At 35.0% G+C, this 22,888-nt stretch overlaps 1 protein-coding gene across 8 annotated transcripts in view; it reads right to left on the bottom strand.

Moving 5' to 3' along the window:
- LOC147831063 (uncharacterized) overlaps positions 1-22,888 on the bottom strand; it is a 171,791-nt gene that overhangs the window by 7,822 nt on the left and 141,081 nt on the right. The window contains exons 4-5 of one of the 8 annotated variants that reach the window (XM_087309578.1): positions 2,596-2,659; positions 1,675-2,117 (exon numbers count right to left, since the gene is read on the bottom strand). The exons of 3 other annotated variants lie outside the window; for them this stretch is intronic. In XM_087309578.1, the coding sequence (XP_087165704.1) occupies positions 2,090-2,117; positions 2,596-2,659 (92 nt within the window). In that variant the 3' untranslated portion in view covers positions 1,675-2,089. Of the gene's footprint in view, positions 1-1,674; positions 2,660-11,057; positions 13,637-22,888 lie in introns of those variants that run through there. 4 more of the 8 variants (XR_015525020.1, XR_015525016.1, XR_015525017.1 and 1 more) reach the window with 4 other exon arrangements.

The raw sequence follows: 22,888 nt of genomic DNA on the forward strand, positions 1-22,888 counted from the left end.
CATCTTGATAAGGAAAAACTAATTTTTACTCAAACAAATAAAATTTAATGCAAATCAAATTGATCAGGTTTTGGAACCAAACTCTTTAAGTACGTTTTATCAAATGATAGCATTTATTGATTAGATAGTAGTCCTTATAATTTTTCATTATACACTCGTAGGTAATAAATACCTACTGAAACATTTTGATTAGCTACTAGCAATTACTCAGTATGTACTAGAACACATTTTTAGAGACTAGTACTAGACATTAGTTTAACTGAACTCGTCTCTTGACACCAAAGCACTTTATTATATTCATAAGAAAAAAAAAATAGGTTAAAAATAGTAGTGACTAGTAAGTTAAGAATTGCATCAAACAGCAGCATCAACAAATATGACAGTTACATCCTCAGGTACAGATAATGCGCTTTATTCAGTGTTAAATGCTACCAATGTGAGTTTAAATGCCATTTTACATGACGTTTATTACCATACTACTGAAAGCAGCAGCACATGGTTTACCTCAGATCTTGAAAATAAAACAACTGACAAACGGTTTGAAAATGAAAGTCAGAACTGCGGCTCAGTGCTAACCCACAACATCAATCCCTCAGCCTATGTACTTTTAATAATGGTAAGGTTAAATGCACTCACCAGCCACTTTATTAGGTATACCTTACTAGTACCAGGTTAGACCCCTTTTGACTTCAGAACTACCTTAACCATTCGTGTCAGATTCAACAAGGTCCTGGAAATATTTCTCAGAGACTTTGGTTTATATTGACATGATATCACATAGTTGCTGCAGATTTGTCAGCTGCACATCCATGATGTGAATCTCCTGTTCCACCACATCCCAAAGGTGCTTTATTGGATTGAAATCTGGTGACTGTGGAGGCCATTTGAGTACAGTGAACTCATTGTCATGTTTAAGTGACCAGTCTGAGATGATTTGTGTTTTATACCATGGCACGTTATCCTGCTGGAATTAGCCATTAGAAGATGAGTACACTGTGGTCATAAAGGGATAAACATTGTCAGCAACAACACTCAGGTAGGCTGTGGCGTTGACACGATGCTCAATTGGTACTAATGGGCCTAGTGTGCCAAAAAAATATCCCCCACAATTTAAACCACAACCACCAGCCTAAACAGTTGATACAAGGCAGGATGGATCCATGCTTTCATGTTGTTGACACCAAATTCTGACCCTAACATCTGAATGTTGCAGTAGAAATCAAGACTAAGACTTCTGGGTTATTTGAATTACTGTTGCCTTTCTATCAGCTCAAACCAATCCGGCCATTCTCCTCTGGGTATTTGTGCCCACAGAACTGCCGCTCACTGGATATTTTCTCTTTGTTTAACCATTCTCTGTAAACCCTAGAGATGGTTGTGTGTGAAAATCCCAGTAGATCAGCAGTTTCTGAAATACTCAGACCAGCCTGTCTGGCACTAACAACCATGCCACGTTCAAAGTCACTTAAATCACCTTTCTTCCCCATTCTGATGCTTAATCACATTAAAAAGACTGAAACTTGTAATTTTGGCTATTCAAATGTAAAATTAATGTAAACACAAGACCAACACTATTTAAATTCAAAATATCATTAATTATTAGAATTTGTGTTTAACTTTTAACACAGATTTCTTCATGTAAACAACATACCCACAATAAACCATCAAGATCCTGGTTTGACAGCCATATTTATTACAGAAATAAAAACACAGGCATGTTAATGCTATTTGAATTTTAAAACAATCAATGCCAACAAAGAAAACATTGAATTCCAAGTTAGATTCTAAGTGGACTGCAAAAAAAACGCCAAAATACAGGCATTGCAATTATGGAAAATTATAATAATAATAAAGTATTGAATACAAACATTTATACTCATTGAAAAGTTGTATAGCTGTGAGTTGAGAACATTATTTATAAAGCAGAAACAATTTGGCTTAGTCCTCCTTTACATTCAGACAGTTGCTAAGACAGTCCAGTCTGTTGACATTATCAGGGGACAATATGGACCTTTCGTTTGGAATGATGTGAGCTGAGAGTGAGAACAGGCAAGATCACAAGCAGGATTACTGAATCAACATATGCATTTCAGTGCCTAATTTTGTGGACACTGGTGCTGCAAAAAGGATGTAAGAAGCATCAAACAGTACATCAATGGCACATACAGGTACGCGTTGTGTCACACCAAAGCGCGCACACACAGACACACATACACACACACACGCACACACACACGCAAACTGCGTGCAGGACAGTGCAGCTGGAGCAACTCCCTTCAGATTTAACAAGCATGATCGCGTTCATCAAATTTGTTTGAACTAAGCGTTCTAAAGTATAGCTGTATTTCACAAGGATTCTGACACAACAACGCGAAGCAGACACTTGCACAAAACTTGCGTTAAAGCGGGAAACACATCAAACTTAAAGAAACATTGGAGGGCGCATGCTAAAAGGCAGAGGAATGCGCTGACTTTAACAGCTCGCTACTTCATCTGGCACTTCATTTACATGGACACCAATACTCAGATTTTAATATGCTTAAAATAATACTCTTATTAAAAGTCTACTATGTAAAAACATTGATTTTTGATTACCTTAAAGGACCACAGAGTCGAAATGTGGAGGTTTTTCTTTCCGTTTGCCATGCGGTATCAAATTCTATTAAAACAAAAGTCGAAAGTTAAAAATGAAACATACTGTATGAAATTAGATGAAACTCTGGAGAAAACGCTGGAGAGCCTGGTAATGCGACATTAATTATTTTATACTGAAACTTGCCTTAAAAAGTGCTTCCATGGTCTTATCCATATTTTTTGCATGTTGAACACACCACGGCCACAACAGAAAAAAAAAAACTGCAACTGCGTTAATTTTTTTAATGCGTTAATTATTTCAAATTAATCGCATGCGTTAACGCACTAATTTTGACAGCACTATATATATATATATATATATATATATATATATATATATATATATATACACACACACATATAAATATAAATATATATGAGCAATATCACATGAGTAGCAGTGCGGTATGGCTGTATATCGGCACTGGTGGGAGGCATGCCTTAGTGCCCCCACCAGTGCCGATATACAGCCATATCGCACTGCTACGAGTGTGATATTGCGTTTATACAACATCTGTCTATCTATCTCAAAAACCCTTTTGTATGAGGAACTACTTTCTTCTGCCTTGGATTCAAATCATAGGTAAAGAGGGTAAAGAGGCTTTACGGGTGCTGATATTACCTAAATATATCACAGCTATCAGCCAATCAGATTCAAGAACCAGACAGAACTGTTGTATATATATATATATATATATATATATATATATATATATATATATATATATATATATATATATATATATATATATATATATATGGTAAAAGATTAGTAGCATGAAAATGGACACAAATATGCAGCTTGCCACACTGTGAGCAAACTAATTGAAATGGTAATGAAGTGAGCAGTATTACAGCACTAATATTCAAACACAACATAAACTACAGCAGACAGTCACCAAAGGGCACACCAAACTACCTAAACAGTCTGAATACGTAAGCAAACACATGTCTCCACACTACTGATATCAGACAGGCCCGAATCTTCGGGCTTTGCATGGCAGAAATCTGCAGCTTTAGGCAATGAGGGGCCCGGGCAACAAAAATATGTTTTTATCCCAAGGGTAAAGCATGTCCCGCACTATGGGTTACTTGTAATTTTAGTGTTAACTGGAGTAACAAAGGCATTCATGCATTACTATTGGCCCTTAAGATAGAAACAGGCTCTTTGGTTCCTGTCAGCTGAACTTATCGTACACACACACACAGGCAGCTGTGCAGACTTTTATCCTGCGCTAGCAAAACACTGCTTTTGTGACATTTCACCTTAGCTCTACAAACTTTGGGTGTTGTGTTATTTGAATGACAAGTCTACAATCACACATTTATGGTTATTGTGGACAATAGGCATACAAACACACAAAACATTTTATATTCATAAAATATGACAGAGAAAGAGGAAATAATTAAAATATTAAAGAATTAAAACAATATAGCCCACATTGAAGCCTGCTTTTAAATTAAAGTAGGCCTAAACATATAGCCTGTATACACATAGTTTTGACTAGGTGTTTTCATTTGCATACTTCTGATGTATTTTAATATAGCTAATTTTTTAACTGCTGTTATACACACATTAAATATTTTACACGCATATGTAAAAAAACTAAATATAATTTTAAGGAGAACAGGGATATTTTGAAAAGTTAATTTTTAGTATTTGGGTCGATTTAATTATTTGTTTATATTTTATGTACAATAATTAAGACTCATAATAAAAAAATGAGGTAGTAAAATATAATCAACAACGAAAATGTAAATGAAAACTGTAAATGAAACAGCTTATTTATTGACTGTCTTAGTGCTTTTACTTTAAAATAACAAACACTGTCCATCTCTCTATATTCAGGCTAAAACACTTCATTTATTTATTTAGGCCTACTTATTTGTGTATGTATGTATGATTTTACTTTCATTTTAGTTGTCTTTTATTTCTTTTATTTTACTTTCCAAAATAAATCTATAGTAAAGGGCAATGTTTATGTGTTTGATCTTGGCAGCAGAGTACAGAGACTAGCTACTGCCTTAAAACGGGACTAGAACACGCAGCCAATAAAAGAACTCCTTAACCGCATGCTCACATTAGACACCAAAGCATGAGGTGCATGTAATCATGTACCACGTGCTAAACACAACACCAACAGAAGACTGAATGTAAGACACGAGTACACGATATGTAAAAACTCACTGTGCACTCACATGCATCGTGCATGTTTCATCTCAGCACCAACCGAAACCAACTAGACTGAGACGCTGAGAATGAAGCATCACGCTGCAGACAAAACAAACACCAGGACAAGAGCATGCATCCCATCAAGCAGAGCGCGCACGACCCAAGCACGGCCAAGACAGCACTCATATAAAAGACACACAATGACAGAAAATGAGTGCTCGACCGCAGAAAACTCGAGCTGAGCACAACATACAAGACATAACAGGACTAGTGTCCGGAATCTGCCACGAAACAAGAATTAACGAGACCAGAGTGGCAGAACCCTGACAATATGGGCTAAATTTAAACAAATAAATTTAATTTAGTATTGTTCCATTTCATTTGTTTGCTTACATTTGGCTCATATAAATTGTTTGCAACCAGTTACCTTTAAAAAATGTAAATCCAATAAATATTTTTGTTCAGTTGAGAAATAACTATTATAATACCACTATTAAACTCTCTTTTTTTTGCATAAAATATCAAGATAATATCGTATTGTAAGTTCAGTATCAAAATACAATATCGAACCGTGACTTGAGCGTATCATTACACTCCTAATATTTATAATATATCTGCTCTGACAGGATCTTCACATCTTTCATTCTCATTTTATCAATATACAATAGAAAATCTCCAAAGAGCCTTGAAACGACGATTAATAAAGCGATTTCTCCCCGGAGAGAGGCAGAGCTCTCGTAAGGGCACCGCCATCCTGCCACTTAAAGTGCTCGCATGCAAAGTTCAACAACTGTGAAGAAAGAACTATTAAAGAGGACGTACAAGGCAGTGACCTTGACAGACAAGTGCTCTTCATTTTGGCAATAAACAGCAGTGGGGCTGATAAGTGTTCATTGGCGCAGAGAGTAATTACCTATCTGTCAGCATGGCTGTGGCGTGTGTAGTAGTATAAATGGAACATACATAATGTACAGCAATAATACCACGCGTGCCCAACCAAATGGATTATCATTATTCTTGGACTGAGGGCTTTTCTTTTTTTTTATATTCCTCTCTGCCCACCATCTCTGGGTAAATGCCTTTAGGCTATAATAATTTCCCTCTAATCTTTGTTCCGTATTATAATTTTCATAGCCAACACTGTGGTAGAGAATCAATGCTTTTGTATCAATGGCTAAACAGAACTCAGGAGCGTTTGAGAAGATGCTGTTAATTTAAGAATAAGCCGTAAATTCAGGGGTGATTGACTGTAAAACCGCAATGTCACGAGGAAAACTGCTGACCGAATGCAAACCAGGCGGCAAATAAAATAGGTCGAGTGGTTATTTCCCATTACGTTAAAGCAAAATGCCACAGGTCAGACTGTAATCGTAAAAACACATGCTTCTCGTGGTCAGGCTGGATTACACAGAGTCACTTTGTGTTTACTTTGGTTGGCAGGCAAAAGAATCAAAGGTTGTCCATCTGTCAGACTGAAGACGCATGCATCATGTTTGTATTGCAGTGACATGTTCTTGTAAAGTTTGGCTTTGCGGGTCTTTAGGTGGTCATATCATGGGTTAGACTGGCAGATCTGGCCTGCAGCTTGTATGAGGCATCACTGTTCCTTTGACATAAAGACAATGTGGAGTAGAATCACTGTTACGAGAGATTTTCCTGGGTTTTACAGTCTTACGTGTGTGACAGATGTTTAGAGGTAGCGAAACCTCAACAGATTTAAAAATGAAATAGTATTGTTTAAATATTAAAATACTGTATGAAACAAATAAATAATGCAGATTAGATCACATTAATAATAATAACAAAAATAAATTGTATTCATTCATTCTTTTTCTTTTCAGCTTAGTCCCCGCAATCAGGGGTCACCACAGCGGAATGAACCGCCAACCTATCCAGCACATGTTTTGCGCAGCAGACGCCCTTCCAGCTGCAACCCATCAATGGGAAGCACCCACACACTATTGCACACACTCACATCCACTACGGCCAATTTAGCTTATTCAGTTCACCTATACTGCATGTCTTTGGACTGTGGGGGAAACCGGAGCACCTGGAGGAAACCCACGCGAACGCAGAGAGAACATGCAAACTCCACACAGAAACGGCAACTGACCCAGCCGAGGCTCGAACCAGCGACCTTCTTGCTGTGAAGTGACAGCACTAGTCACTGCGCCACTGTGTTGCCTAAATAACAACATATAGTACCAATATTGCGTTCTTTTTTAAAACTAGTATATATAAGAAGACAGCATTGGTATTATATTTGAACATTTTGAAATTTACCGTTTCAAACCCCTAAAAGGCACTGACATTTAAATGACCAGCTAAAAATGAATGGGGAATGTGTTCCCCAAGCTTTAGCTAAAAACTCTTGAATAAATACTCTAGAATGATTTTTTTTTTCCAGAGTTTGCATGTTCTCCCTGTGTTAGCGTGGGTTTCCCCCGGGTGCTCCTGTTTTCCACACAGTCCAAAGACATGTAGTATAGGTGAATTGGATTAACTAAATTGGCAGTAGTGTATGAGTGTGTGTGTGTGTGTGTGTGTGTGTGTGTGTGTGTGTGTGTGTGTGTGTGTGTGTGTGTGTGTGTGTGTGTGTGTGTGTGTGTGTGTGTGTGTGTGTGTGTGTGTGTGTGTGTGTGTGTGTGTGAAAGTGAGAGTCTACAGTATGGGGGTTTCCCAGTACTAGGTTGCAGCTGGAAGGGCATTTGCTATGTAAAACATATGCTGGAATAGTTAGCGGTTCATTTTATTGTGGCGATCCCTGATAAATAAGGGAATAAGCTGAAGGAAAATTAATAAATGAATGAATGAATTGTTTTCATTACATGTTATTTTCCAACAGCTGTTTCTTCCATAGTTTAAAAAGAAATAAAATGTCATGTATTTTTCTCTGTAGCACAAACAATGCTGAATGGATTAAGTTCAGTTTACTGTAGCGTGGGACTGATAAGAAATGCAATAAACACACAAACGGTGTACAGTAGGTGTAACTTAAAGACATCTTGGATAAATTGCAAAATCTATGAATGTAAAGTTCAATTTAAAACCTCAATCCTCAAATCCACTGTCGCCTCACAGCAAGAAGGTCCCCAACTGGTTCAAGTCGCGGCTGACTCCGTTGGCATTTCTGTGTGAAGTTTGCATGTTCTCCCTGTGTGGTTTCCCCAACAGTCCAAGGACATGCGCTACAGGTGAATCAAATAAACTAAATCAGCCCCTGTGTATGTGTGTGAATGAGTGTGCATGGATGTTTCCCAATGCTGAGTTGCAGCTGGAAGGACATCCCATGTGTAAAATATATGCTGTTTAATTTGGCGGCTCATTCCGTTGTGGCGACTCCTGATGAATAAAGGGGCTAAGCCGAAAGAAAATAAATGAATCTTTAATTTCAACAATATAAGCAAAAATAAAGGTCTGTATAACCACTAATTATAATGGTACGATAAAACATTGAGTCAACAGGGATAAAACAAGAAGTCAACGTGTAATCGTATTCAAGGGCTGTTATTATAATTGTAAAGGATGTTATTATCTGATGAGATGAGGCCTGGGTCATTTTTGTGTCCGACACAGCGGGGAGTGAAGGGCACCCCTGTAGCACTGAGACGCCAATCTTACCTCCGCAGGTCAACCAGCACATGGCAGGCCAGTGTTTACCTGATCTAACCTGATCCTAGAGAGATTTGAGGGTCAAGCACACAACAAAGGCCAGATTTCTTCTAAAATAACAACCTCTGAACTAAATTCCCCGCAAAGTTAATATAAACACATAATGCATTACAAATCTCTGTAAATATGATGTTTAAAGAGACTGTCCAACCAAAAAAGTACAATTCTGTCATAATTTAAAAGAATAAGTCACCCAAAAATGAAAAATTACTCACTATTACCCTATTTACTTACTATTTAAACACAAAAGAAGATGTGCATTTTTTCCCACCGCATCAGCAACATGCTGATAAGATGTGGGGGGAAATCTGTAATATTCACTAAATATTAAGGTTCTGGGGGTTTTATGCTAAAGAGCTTCATGTGGTATGAAAAGTATGGTTAAAAAACAAAGGGCAAGAAAAGGATGGCAGAATTTTCAGTTTTGGGGGAACTATTTTTGCACATTAAAAGCACATTTTTGTGTTAGCGTGATAGGCATGATGGCGTACATTTTCATGCTTACCAGCTGACCACTTACCTCCGTGTAGATGGGTTTTCTGCTGCTTCCAATTTTGTCCTGTAGCTCGACATGTACGTCGGCGGACTTGAGACGCAGAGTTCACTACGCCAACAGGGTTCAAGTCCGGTGAAGAAACGTTACAGAAAGCAGGAAATAAAAAAACTAAAGCTAAAAAAATAAACAAAAATGTAAATAACAGGGTGAGAATGTGGTAAAATCAAAAATTCTGGTAAAAATCATGCGAGGGATTTAAGAAAGTGGGTGGGCAGGTCAATCGGAGCTTTTAAAAACACTATTGGCTGGGTTTAGGAAAGGGAGAGGGTGGATCAGTCGATTGGTCAGTCAGTCATTCAGTCAGTCGACAGCGGCCTCTAGTGGATTTCTGTGAGAACAGCAGGCACGAATGGCACTCGAGAGAGGAATTTGAGATCTGAAAAGTGTACGTAGCGGCCTCTGGCAGATTCACAAAAACAAAAAGTGCAAAAATACATAGCTTCTGGGGTGTAATTGGCGCTCTCCATAAATATATATAAGGGTACATAATCAGAATGAGCCTGGGTTGCCTTCTGCACCTACTGGTAGGCTCAGAAGGCTCTTATCATCCATCCACATGGTTAATTAGCTATAGATAACATACGGCTGTGGCCAGAAGTTAACAAGAATTATTTATATTATTTAATAAATTTCCCATTAATTGTGTTTAATTTACATCAACCCCTACCACAACCCTAAACCCAACCGTCACAGTAAAATAAAAACAAAACTGGATCTGGAGTCTTCTCTATTAGCATAGCTGATTAAACATGTGGATGGATGATAACAGCCTTCTGAGTCTACCAGTAGGCACAGAAGGCCCCTAATGGCCCATTTCTATGAGCTGATAACCACTGATAATGCCCATTTAATCGTGTGATAACATTTGAAGCAGGAGCCTATAAGCTTTATCAAGTTCAGCCCAAACAACAAGCCTATATGCTAAATAAGCATTGCTTATAATAAGAATGCATGGCAACATGTATAAACATAACATGATGGCTCTGATGTCAACTAAACAAATGAACAAAATTATTTTAAAATAGATTTATTTATCTCACTGAACGAGACTCAAAGGTCAGAGTAAGTGAAATGAATAAACTTCTAATCACTAGTTTAATTTGCTAATTGTGATCAACGTTTATGCTAGCTGTAGATGTGTGCCTAAGTCCATAATAAGTGTTTGTAAATAACGTAATATTAATAGCTTTGTTAATAGCATAAGATGTTCAGTTATCCATAATATACTTAAAATCTGAACTTAACATCAGATTTGTTTGTGATATTTCATTGAATTTGGCTTTTCGTCAGAATGTCCTGTTTCCCTCCTAAGTGAATCATCTTTTTATAGGACAATTTCATTTTTGACGGGGACAAAAAGGTGCTAACGATAATTGAGAGCCAAAAATCTGCTCCACACATTGTCAAGAGACACAGCGGCCCTGTGTTTTGGCCCTTGATACATAATAAAATCTCTAATAAAATCTGTAGTCTTTGTGCACTGAATTCGATACAAAACCGTTTCATGGCTTTATTGCCATGACATTAGCATCATGCTAATATGATATTTGGGTTAAAAAAAAAACTATAATTTTCACAAAATCTATTATTCGGTTTTGAGGTTTTCATGCTAAAGAGATTGATGTGATGATATGCAAGATTAAAGACAAAAATGGCTCTAATTGTTGGTCTATACTAAGATGAAATATTAGAGACATAAATAAAGACTCGTTTATTTTAAACTACACATGGCCACTACGCTATTAATTTACAGAGCACTCCCGCTTGCCAAGTTTAGTGTAAAAATTGGCCAAAAATTTCTGCATGAATTGGCAAGATGTTGCCAAAGCCAGAGCCAATCTTGGAAATGAAGCATTTGTGAATCTTGGAACACAAAAACAGACAATATAAGAGATTCCAGAATGGTAAACTATGATTAAATAATAAAATAGATTAGCTATGTCTGCCTGCTAAAATTGACTAATGGCACCACTTGCATAACAGCCCTTTTCTAAAGAATATCACATTAAGTATGGCATAAATCCACATAAAATTACAGTTTAATCCATAAACAAAATTAAGTGGTCATGCAAATAAATATATAGTAACTCTCAAGGATCTTAAAATATTTGGTGGATCATATTTAAACACCCACCTTTTGAGTAAGAATCAAATCACAATGTTTTTGTTGGTTCCTTTAAATATAAATGCGTTGTTGATACATGCCTCATTTTAAAGATAGGGAGGTGCGTTTACACCGCCAACCTGTTTTTGGACATGTTCCTGGATTAACATTTATGTTGATCCTGGAACAACATTTCAATCAGCCAATCGAAATTAAGGGATATATTTACCATTTATGTTAAGTTTATACTTTTGGTTAGATTTATGCAGTTGTACATGGTTGTTATCCAACTTTTATTCCCCTCTGATTTGGGGAACAATTTACAGTTATGATTGGATTTAGGGGTAGGGGATAGGTATGGACTACATTTTCCAACAAAAATGATGTACCAGAGTCAACATAGATTGTAATCCAGGATCGCATTGTATTTGGCAAAATCATGGCGTGATGCTGGTACACCAAGTGCAATGTTTACTCCTGTAACAACAAATAAAACGTTGACATGTATTTTTAAGCCTTGTTAGTTTATACTCCTTATATATGGTTTTAAAGTGCAAAAAACAGCCAACATCAGACATCACGTGAACATTAAATGAAGCTCTATTTTGAGTCAACTATCAAATGCACAGAAAGTTATTAAAACACAAAAAAGATTAAATTATGTTGATTATGTCTGTGTATTTGCCTTTGGGTTTGTTATAGCCTCAATATGGTGTCATGTGTACTTAATCTAGGCCCGCCCATTCTAAAGCGATACCCTGCAAACTCAACTTAATCAACTCTACTGAGATGTGTACATTTACAGAAGAGAACGTCAAGGCATTTAAAGGGACAGTTCACCCAAAACATAAAACACAATTAAATACTCTGAAGTGGATTTAAACCTGTTTGAGTTCCTTTCTTCTGCTGAACACAAAAAGAAGATATTTTGAAGAATGTTGAAAATGCATTCATAAAATGGATGTCAACTGTTACCAGTTTTCAACATTGTTTAAAATATATTATCTAACTGGGTTGAAAGCAAGTGATGACATCAGAATTGGTAAACACTTTATTTTGATGGTCCCAATTGCACATTTTGTTCACTGAAAGCTACATTGCAACTACATGCCAATTACGTATTTGATTATTAGTAGACGGTCTGCTTAATATCTGCTGATACTGCTCCTTCAACCGACATTTTACTAACTATAAGAAACTTTGCGCGTCAACTTACACTAACCATAACCCAAACCCCAATCTAAATTATAGACTTATCTAATTATAAGTCTACTTATAAGCTGTTAATAATTATTTGTCATGTAAATGCAATGTAACTTAATTTTGTTTTTTTTTTAATGTGTTAAAGGGACCATCAAAATAAAGTGATACCTCAGAATTGTAACATCTGAATGAATCTCTTGAATCACTTCCTTCTAACCTTTGATAGGGGTTGGTACTTTTTAGCATTCCAGATCTTTTTATGCAAACATCAACAATAAACTAAAGAAAAATGCTAATCCTAAACGTATAGCATGATCCTTTTAATACCATTGCACACCTGTAAAAATATTTTAAAAGAACACTCTACTTAAAAAAAAAAAGCTCATTTTATGCTTAACTCCACTACAGTTTGGTTTCACCATCTTTTGAATCCATTCAGTAGATTCCCAGGTCTTGCAGGAGCACTTTTAGCTTAGCTTAGCATAGATCATTGAAACGGATTAGACCATTAGCATAATTTCAATAAAAATGACCAAAGAATTTTGACAATTCTCAGATCTATAGCTTGGCTCTTCAGAAGTTCCATTATGTATTAAGACAGATGGAAAATGAGAAGTTATATTGTAGGTCAGTATTGCTAGGAACTAAACTTTGATTCCAGCGTAATTATCAAGGAATGTCGCTGCCATACCATGGCTGCAGTAGGTGCAATGATATTATTAAACCTTTTAGTCATTTTAGAGCAAGGGCCTAATGATATAATGCGAATCAATGATCTATGCTAAGCTAAGCTAAAATTGCTCCTGCCAGAGCGGGAGATCATAACTCGAGGAAATTTATAACATCATATTTTCAAAAAAGAGTGTTCCTTCAATGTAACTCTTAGAGAGTCTTACACCTGGTTGGCAAGTGGGGGTGGTTTATAATCAAGGTGGGCGGAGTCATTCACCACAGCTTCAATTTGGGGATTTGCCACACTGCTGACGGCTTATGTGGACTGTAGGTCAGTTCCGGAGGTCAGCAATGGGGTGAATGGGTACAGATTCAGGGTGTTGGGGGTTGCGAGGACCGGCGAGCAGTAGTGGACTCCAGCTGACATCCGCTCAGCCTTTTCTTGCCCTTTGTCATGCGCCCTCCTCACATCCAGAGCTGTCAGTGACTTGTCAGATCCAATCAGAGCATCTAATGGTATCTGCCAGCCATGTACAAGTTTGGACAGGATGACATCAAATTTCTGGTGCTACGCGTCAAGCGCCATATGAAAACAGATGTCCTCATTATTGGGTCGCAACTGCTTTAAAAGACAACATGCTGCTATTAGTAAACAACAAATTACATTGAGTGGCTGAGCGAACATTACGTTTAAGAGATAGTTCAATCACAAAATGAACATTTGCTGTTAATGTACTTGTCATGTAACTAACCTCAATGTAGTACCACAGATATAGATTTTTATTTGACTGTACCAAGGATTTAAAAACAACGTCTTTATTATTCCGATGAAGAAATAAATTCACACATCTATGGTTGGCCGGAGGTTGAGAAAATAAACAGCACATTTTTCGACTAACTAAGATTAGATTATATAAATCAACAGTTAAATGGGACAATTTCTGTCAGCTAATTTTAGCAATTCATTCTTATGATAACTGCTCTGATGAGAAATTACTCAAAGTTGTATTAAAACATATAAACACAAATTAAATTCAATCAAACCATGTAAAATAAAAAAATTAAAAAGCTATTAAAATTAGCAAAGCAATGAATAAATACGCTATCAAAATGAGTGAATACAATAATTTCATATAATAATAACAATACAATTTTATAATATTTTTTTCCCCCCACATTAAATGCGGTTCCTTAAATAAGATTCTCTTTTTTTTTTTTTGCATATTTATGGCATTAAAATTTATATTAAAATTATATAATATTTTATAATAATAACAATAACATTTTTGTGGGTACGTTTATGTTTTGTGGGTATGTATATATTATATAAAAGACATGTAAAATATTTATGATATAAACTAAAATGAACTATATATAAATACTGTAGGTAAACTGATATATTGTAGCTAAACAAATAAACAAACAAACAAATAAATAAGTAAATTAGTTAATTAATTAATGAATAAGTAAATAAAAAAGTAAATCAATAAAAAATAAACAAAGTAAATAAATAAATAAATAAATAAATCAATAAAAAAATAAACATAGTAAATAAATAAATTAGTAAATAAATAAATAAATAAATAAGGATGTAAAGACATCAGTAAATAAATAAATAAATAAATTAATTAATTAATTAAAAAAATAAATAAGAACTTAAATAAGTAAATAAATAAGTAAATAAATAAATAAACAAATAAGTAAATAAATGAATTAATTATAAATAAATAAATAAATAAATAAATAAATAAAAACTAAAGTAAATAAACAAGTAAATAAATAATATAATTAATTAATTATTTAATAAGTAAATAAATAAATAAATAAGTAAATCAATAAAGTAAATAAATAAGTATATAAATAAATAATACGGCGATGCAATGACACAGTGGGTAGCGATGGCACGGGGGTTCACGTGGGTTTCCTCCGGGTGCTCCGGTTTCCCCCACAGTCCAAATACATGTGGTATAGGTAAATTGGATAGGCTAAATTGTCCGCAGTGTGAGTGTGAATGAGTGTGTACAGATGTTTCCCAGGGATGGGTTGCAGCTGGAAGGGCATCTGCTGTGTAAAAACATATGCTGGATAAGTTGGCGGTTCATTACGCTGTGGCAACATCAGATTAATAAAGGGACTAAGCCAAAAAGAAAATGAATGAATGAATGAATTAATGAATGAATAAATGAATGAATAAATAAATAAATAAATAAATAAATAAATAAATAAATAAATAAATAATCAGTAAGTAAAATAAAAATAAAAATAAAAATAATTATTTGATGTATGCAAGCCTGCGAGATTCCACATGACAAAAGTAACTTTATTGAAAAGGACAGATTGCTGCTTGTCTGACTGACTTAATCTGTTTGATTGAGCAATGAGACGCCTTCGGCTTCACAAGTCCTTCAGAGGTGGCAGATTTTTTTTTTTTTTTTGGTGTGAAAGAAAGCTTTTTCCCTGCATTGCTCACGCCGTTAGCCTTATAAGCTTTATTTATTGGCTTTAAACATCTTTATTCATTGGATACTTCCCAAGCCTTTTCACTTCACCAGTCTCCAACAAAGCACGCAAGCTTGGACAATCTGTCAAGTGTCACTGTCATTGATTACAGGACAACACGGGGCGGCAAATGAAGCCTCAAAACCCTCAACCGTCAAACTTCCCCTGCTCAAAAAAAAAAGGCCACATTATCGAGCTATACATTCATTTGCTCATGCCTCACGAGCTCATTATAAGTATCTTAGTCTCTTCTCCTCCCACTGTCTTTCACGGGGGGACGTGGCATAACAAAGGGTTTGCTGGGATCATTGTGCTTGATCTGAATTTTATTTAGCTCTCCATATGTTTCTCTGGCCCCAACTGAAGTCAAAAGCTTATGCTTGGAGTAACACGGCCCAGTAACCGTTAAAAAAGCAGGGCACTCAATAATCACCGAGGCTTTTGTGCGCTTTTAAAGTTTGAGACAATGCAGCACATCCCCAATGAGTGACTAGCAGTCTATTGAAGATTTGAATCACAATGAACGGCTCACAATACAGGACTATTAGTTTCAGGCTGAAAATCATGCAAACAGCTGTTTCTAAATCAATATTTTAATGATTTTTGAAATGTTTGGATGGATGCTCATTTCTGCAACTGAATAAAAATGGTTTATAAAACAGGCAATTTTGAGATGCAGACTCACAATTATGAAAAGATAAGTCTTGCTGCGAGTTTGTACAGTAACTCAAATTTTTGATAAAATTCACAGTCTGCAAAGTTGAAATACATTATATGCTTGAAGTTATTCTGAAAATTGGCAACATTTATAAGAAAAAAGTCTGATCTGTGAGACATAAAATTTTGAGAAGAGAAGTCTTTAAGACCAGTGAAGCATGACTGCATAAAAGAGATGTCACAATGTAAAATCAAGGTAAATCTATGTGGACTGACTCAATTAAATAATTCAAATTTGGTTCTAATTGTTAGTTTTCAATGATATGGAGATATGAACGCACAATTCAGATAAGTGGGGAGTTAATAACTGAATTCAAATCAATTCAATTCATCTTTATTTCTATAGCGCTTTTACAATGTAGATTGTGTCAAAGCAGCGTAACATAGAAGGTTCTAGTAAATTGAAACTGTGTCAGTCCAGTTTTCAGAGTTGAAGTTCAGTTCGGTTTAGGTCAGTTCGGTGTGGTTTAATTTTCACTGCTGAAAGTCCAAATACTGAAGAGCAAATCCATCGATTCGCAGCTGCACAAGTCCCGAACCATGCAAGCAAGTGGCGACATTGGTGATGAACAAACTTCACCAATTGACAAAAGTGAAGGAAAAGAACCTTGAGAGAAACCAGGCTCTTCACCAGACTTACAGTGGCTGTGGGTAAATATGTAATTGTGCCTTGTTTTCAGAATTATGAGAAATATATATATTTACCATTACAACTATTATACACACTTTCAAGTATATATCTTGCATCTATTATATCTTATTTTTATTATCTTAAATATACATCTGAATTCAGACTTTTTGCCTCACGATACTGGGGAAGAAATGGAAAAACATAAGCTCAAAATTGCAAATAGTTACATAAAAGTTGCAAGTAATACAAAAAAATATATATTTATTTTTAAATTCTTTGTCACAGCTATCAAAAGTCTGACTTTTTACTTTACATAAGTGTGACGACATAAGAATATTCTCTACAAAACTCGAAATTTTATTTCAAATATATGACTCTCAATTGTCACAATTACAAATTGTTAGATAAAAGCAAAGACATGTATAGAATACACAAGGCATGTCACTCGTATACCTTTGAATGGGGAAAAGTGTAACTGTCAATATGGCGTATGAAGCCCTGCCTTCTAGTACAGGAGCCAATCAGCGATCACTATAAAATGACAATTTTCCACGGGAGGGGCTTGAACCAGACTTGAGTTTCTGCAGATTTTGTGTGATACAAACATTTAGAAATAATTCTAATTAGACAGTTATTGTTAAATTTAATTGGTTATTTGTAATATGTACAGCCCGAGTGGCGTTCCAAAGAAGGCCGCCGAGTGAAATGGCTTGCCTTAAAGGGACTTTGATAAAAGTCACAATCAAAATTAGCTTTTTTCCTTTATCAGTGCTCTTACAATTACAGCTGTGGCGAGAAATCATTTGAAATATCGATTCTGCGTCAATTATGAGATTTTATACAATCATCGTTATTTGGTCGATTTTGAGCTTAGTTCTTAACAGGAGATGGCGGTCTAGGCTCATTTTTAAATGTATACCCAAACGCTCATGAGGAACAGCTCGTGTGTGTTTGGTATCATCATGTAAATTGTAAGATTATGTCATGAGATTAATGTAAACACAGCTAACAATGAACACCTGTAATTTGCCTAAAATGCTCCTAATTTTATTAATGATTATTTTAGTTTCAAGTGGTAACTGTAAGTAAACAGTGCCATCTGCTCTTAAAAACTAAATTCTGAATATATTCAAGAGAGACTATCAATGCATTTCAAAAATCTTAGCATCGATGCAAAAAAAAATTTGCGAACTATTTTGCAACAGCTCTACGAATTATGTAAAAAGTACTTTCAGAAACGTTATTGCTATCTAATGGCGATTTGTAACTTTTTGATTTAGTGGCTAATTCACAGTGTTGGGGAACTCTTTTTTCATTTCTTTTGAAAGTAATGCATTACAATACTGAGTAACTGCCCAAAAAACTCACCTGTTGTGTTATTTAATTACTTTTTATAGTAAGTAATGCGTTGTTAATTTTGAGCAACTTTTGCGTGACTTTTCTTAAAGTGTTCTTTTTCTTTTTTTAAATAGAGGAGCTCTACATTTAACAAAACTGTATAACTAAACCTTCATTTACCTAAAAATATTACATAAAAAATTAATAATAGTAATATATGATAATAATTTATGGCAAACTTATCGTCAGAAAACTGCCTGACCCCAGAGCTATACATGCCGTGATCACAGATTATTTAAAGTTTAAAGCGATGTGTCTGCTATACTTTCTGACTTATTAGTTACGTAAAAACACAGTCCACCGATGCATTCAAAATAATGAAGGGATTCTCTCATTGAGTGCATGACTAAGTTAATTTTAATTCAGCAATTCGTTGAAATAAAATGTAAATCGCAGTACATTTTTAAAAAAGTGACTCAAATACTGTTACTTAATTTTTTAAGCAATGCGTTACTTAGAAAAGTAATATTAAAGCATTACCTCTAAAACAGCCTTTACACTGCACATGACATTCAGACATGACTGTTGGAATGTTTTGTCATGCACCATGGGAGACAATCTGGATTCTCGCAGTGTCCAAAATAAAGCAGTACAAAAGCAAGAGCCTTTATTCTCTGTGCGTTCAACATGGTTGAATGAATGAATACAAGAAACTCCTAAAAACTCCTAAAAACCGCAAAAACTTTTGGAAGGAATGTGGAGACAACATAAAAACATTTTTTTTACTACTCAAGTGTGAATAGAAATGTTTTTTAATCTAAACTTTTTTTCTGATTCAAAAAATAACCGAAACTAGTATTTCACATCTCGTGCGCACGGACCTGCTTGGACAACACTGGAATACATCACATCCAGTCGGCCAGTCACAGTCTAGTCACAGGAGTTCAAATATTTCAACGTATCCGCAGCTCAAATCGGATCCAAATTTTCCGCATACGGAGATAATCGGAACTCCACGCAGCTCCCGGACTACTCTTTATTGTAAATGAAGGACTTTCAGTCTGTCGCTTGTCGTTTGTCGTGTGCAGTGGAAAGGCAGCTTAACACTGCTAATTCATATTTGTTGCGCAATCTCATTCAGACATTTTAGTAAGATTTGCTCATGTCCCAATGAAGGGTAGGGTTAGGGGTGGGGTTTGGACACCTTTTAAAAATCGTATGATGTGTGAATTCAAATTAATTAAGCCGAATTTTCCACTGCACATGACATTCGGACACGACTCTCAGAATACGCCCCTTTGTGGCAGTTGCACAAAATTTTCCGTTTTGACGTACACCATGAGAGAGAATAAAGAAATGCAAAAGCATGAGCCTTTATTCTCCATTCTGGTTAAATGAATGAATACTAAAAACTCATAAACAGCTAAAAATGTTGAAGGAAATGTGGAAACAACATCACTCGGCAAGTTGCATACGGTCTAGTCGCAGGAGTTCAAATATTTCAACGTATCCGGAGCTCAAATCGAATTCAACTTTTCAGCATACGGAGATGATCAAAACTCCACGCAGCTCCCGGACTATTCTCCATTGGAAATTAATGACTTGCGGTCTGTGGCTTGTCAATTGACTTGTGCAGTGGAAAGGTGGCTTTAGCCACTTTTCTGTAAATACATAAAATACTTGTATACTTATATACTAGTATAAAATATGTTTAATAAAAAATGTTTTATCGCTAGGTTATGCTGGAAAAATTAGATCTGTCTGAAATAAACTCACAATTCTTTGACTTTTTTTTTAAATGACTAAAACTTCCAATTATAATATAAGCTTAAGTTTTTAAGTTTCATTGCACATTACTTTTTACATTGTCCAATAATTCAGATTACTCTCAAAATGCTAATAAATTCAGAATTTCGAAAATCCACAATTGCTGTTTTATTTATTTTTTATTCCATATCAAAAGCAAAATCTTCCACAGTTTATGGTCTTTATCATGCACGGCAGGCATATAACACTATCCCGTCTGTCCCGCAGACAGGAGTACAGAATTAGCTCTAACAAGGTCTCTGGTGCTTTGACTTTCACTTCCGAGTGCAGCGAGAGAGAGCCGGAGCTCCAGATCTGCCCTTAGTGACAATTTGCCCACATCACAAAGCCGTCACCGGTAATCGAGTCTGACTCATGACACGCCGCTCAGAGGGAGAGAAGCTCATAGCATCGGTGCTGGGTGCCTTAAGACCCTCGGGCTAAAGAAACCGCTGTGTGAAAGAACACAACTGTTTCCTGCTAAAACCTTCCTTTACCAGCAGCGGCCGCACACAATTATCTAGGCCACTGTAAACACGGCTTTTGTTTTGTTATGGGCTGGAGTCACATTCTCTGGAGTCCAAATGATTTATTATTAGAGTGAAACCCCCTTTAATTTAGCAAAGAATCATTCAGGATAATTTTTTATTATTATTTGTGAGGAAGATGCTTTAAAATGTCAAGATATAAACATCTAAATTAATGAAAGACAAATATTAGTAAATTTTTAAATGTATGTTTAAAACAATCGAAGAAAAGTCAGAAATTCTACACTCAACATTTTAGTTTTTAGTTTTGTTAAGGGTTAAAATTACATTCGCTGTCACTCTGAAATGTCTAATAATTAAATACGGGAAACTCCTTTTTTTGCTACGAAACGTTTAGGAGAACTAATGTTTTTGACCACAATCTTTTATAACAATTAAATCGATTGCTTCTGAGCTATTAGCGTTTGCTAATGAGGATGAAAGCCAATGAGCAGGAACAAGAAATTATTGAAGCTCAGTGACGAGACACAAAAGACTACTAATCAGGAAAGACTCACCAGCTCAACCAAGCGTCCATTCATGCAAACTATTCCCATAATGCTGTTCGGGTGCAGCTCATTTTATTCACAAAATATATAAACAACAACAAAAATTATTTTACAGATGTATAGATGATACAGTGGAAAATATTTATGTACAGTTGAAATCAGAATTATTAATTAGAATTTTTTTTTTCCGATAGTCCACAGAACAAACCATCGTTATACAATAAATTGCCTACTTACTCTAACCTGCCTAGTTAACCTAATTAACCTAGTTAAGCCTTTAAATGTCACTTTAAGCTGTATAGAAGTGTCTTGAAAATATCTAGTCAGATATTATTTACTGTCATCATGGCAAAGATAAAATAAATCAGTTATTAGAGAGTTATAAAACTATTATGTTTAAAAATGTGTTGAAAAAATCTTCTCTCCGTTAAACAGAAATTGGGGGGGGAAATAAACAGAGGGGCTAATAATTCAGGGGATTTAATAATTCAGGGGGTTTAATTATTCTGACTTCAACTGGATATATAGTATTTTGTTTTTATAATATTCAAAGAAAACATGATTTGAACAATTTTGATAAATGTGTATAGAACATATGAAATATAAGAAATATAATTTCAGCGTCAATATCGCAATGTGCAATTATGCAATAGTCATATCACAGAACATGCAATTTTGAGTTGTGATTATACAGTAATTAACCAGTATATAGTTCAAAACACAAGCAAAGTTTAATTCCGCTACATGGAACAATTACATTATTTGAAGCTAATTTAAACCATTTGGGAACAATAAATGTAAAAATGTGTTGCTTCAAGAAAGATAAATTGTATTATTTATTATAATGAAGACTACACTGTGTTATTTTACATTTGATTATATTGTTTGATTACATTACATATTTAACATTTTTCCATACTGTTTAAATGTCCAGAAAACCAAAGGGCTATCTATGTCATTCATATCTTTGTTCAATTGTTTTCATTCATGCTAGTTGTTTATTATACTTTATAATAAACACACTCTTCACACTCCATACAAAATGATCACAAGATAAAATTATAAACTCTTTCCAAATGAATTTAAATCATCTGATTAATATTTCTATATACACACAAAAATGACATTTGCTGTTTGTTCAAACTACTTATTTAAAGTGAGCTGAATAAACACAACTCTAGAGATTTTTATTATTTTATGTTTTATGTTCAATCCACTTAAATTTGTAAAAACAATTAAGTTTACTTAATTTGTGTTGAAAAAACATAAAAGAATTGTATGAAACCCATGATAATGTTTGCTGTTTGTTCAAACTACTTATTTAAAATGAGCTAAAACAACACAATTCTTAAGTGTTTTTTTTTTGGTGTGGGGATGTGGGAGTTTACCTAATTGTTTGATATTCAATCAACTTAAATTTGTAAAAACAAATAAGCTACAGTAGGTGACACTTCAAAAGGACCATTATCACCACACGTGGTGCCTCCGCAGCACTAAGGCATTAAGAATGTGTTTTAGCTGTAAAAGCAGTTTGCTACTATACTGCCAGGGGGGACAAAGGAATGGATGTAAACGGACAGAAATATACAGTAGCTGAAAATATCCTGCTACTTGTAAATGAAGATGAAAAAACGAAACAAAGGATTACAATTCCTTCATTATTTATTAAAAACTTGTTAACAAGCTTTATTATCATTCTAAACTTGTTAAGTGCAATGAGGATTTATTTTGGAAAGTAAAATTAAAGAAATAAAAGACAACTAAAATGAAAGTATAACCATACATACTTGCATACACAAATAAATATATGACTTAATTTCATCATGTTGTCCCAACACAAATCGATT

This window comes from Danio rerio, chromosome 24 (assembly GCF_052040795.2).
Source record: "Danio rerio strain M-AB ecotype USA chromosome 24, GRCz13ab, whole genome shotgun sequence".
Lineage (NCBI taxonomy): Eukaryota > Metazoa > Chordata > Actinopteri > Cypriniformes > Danionidae > Danio > Danio rerio.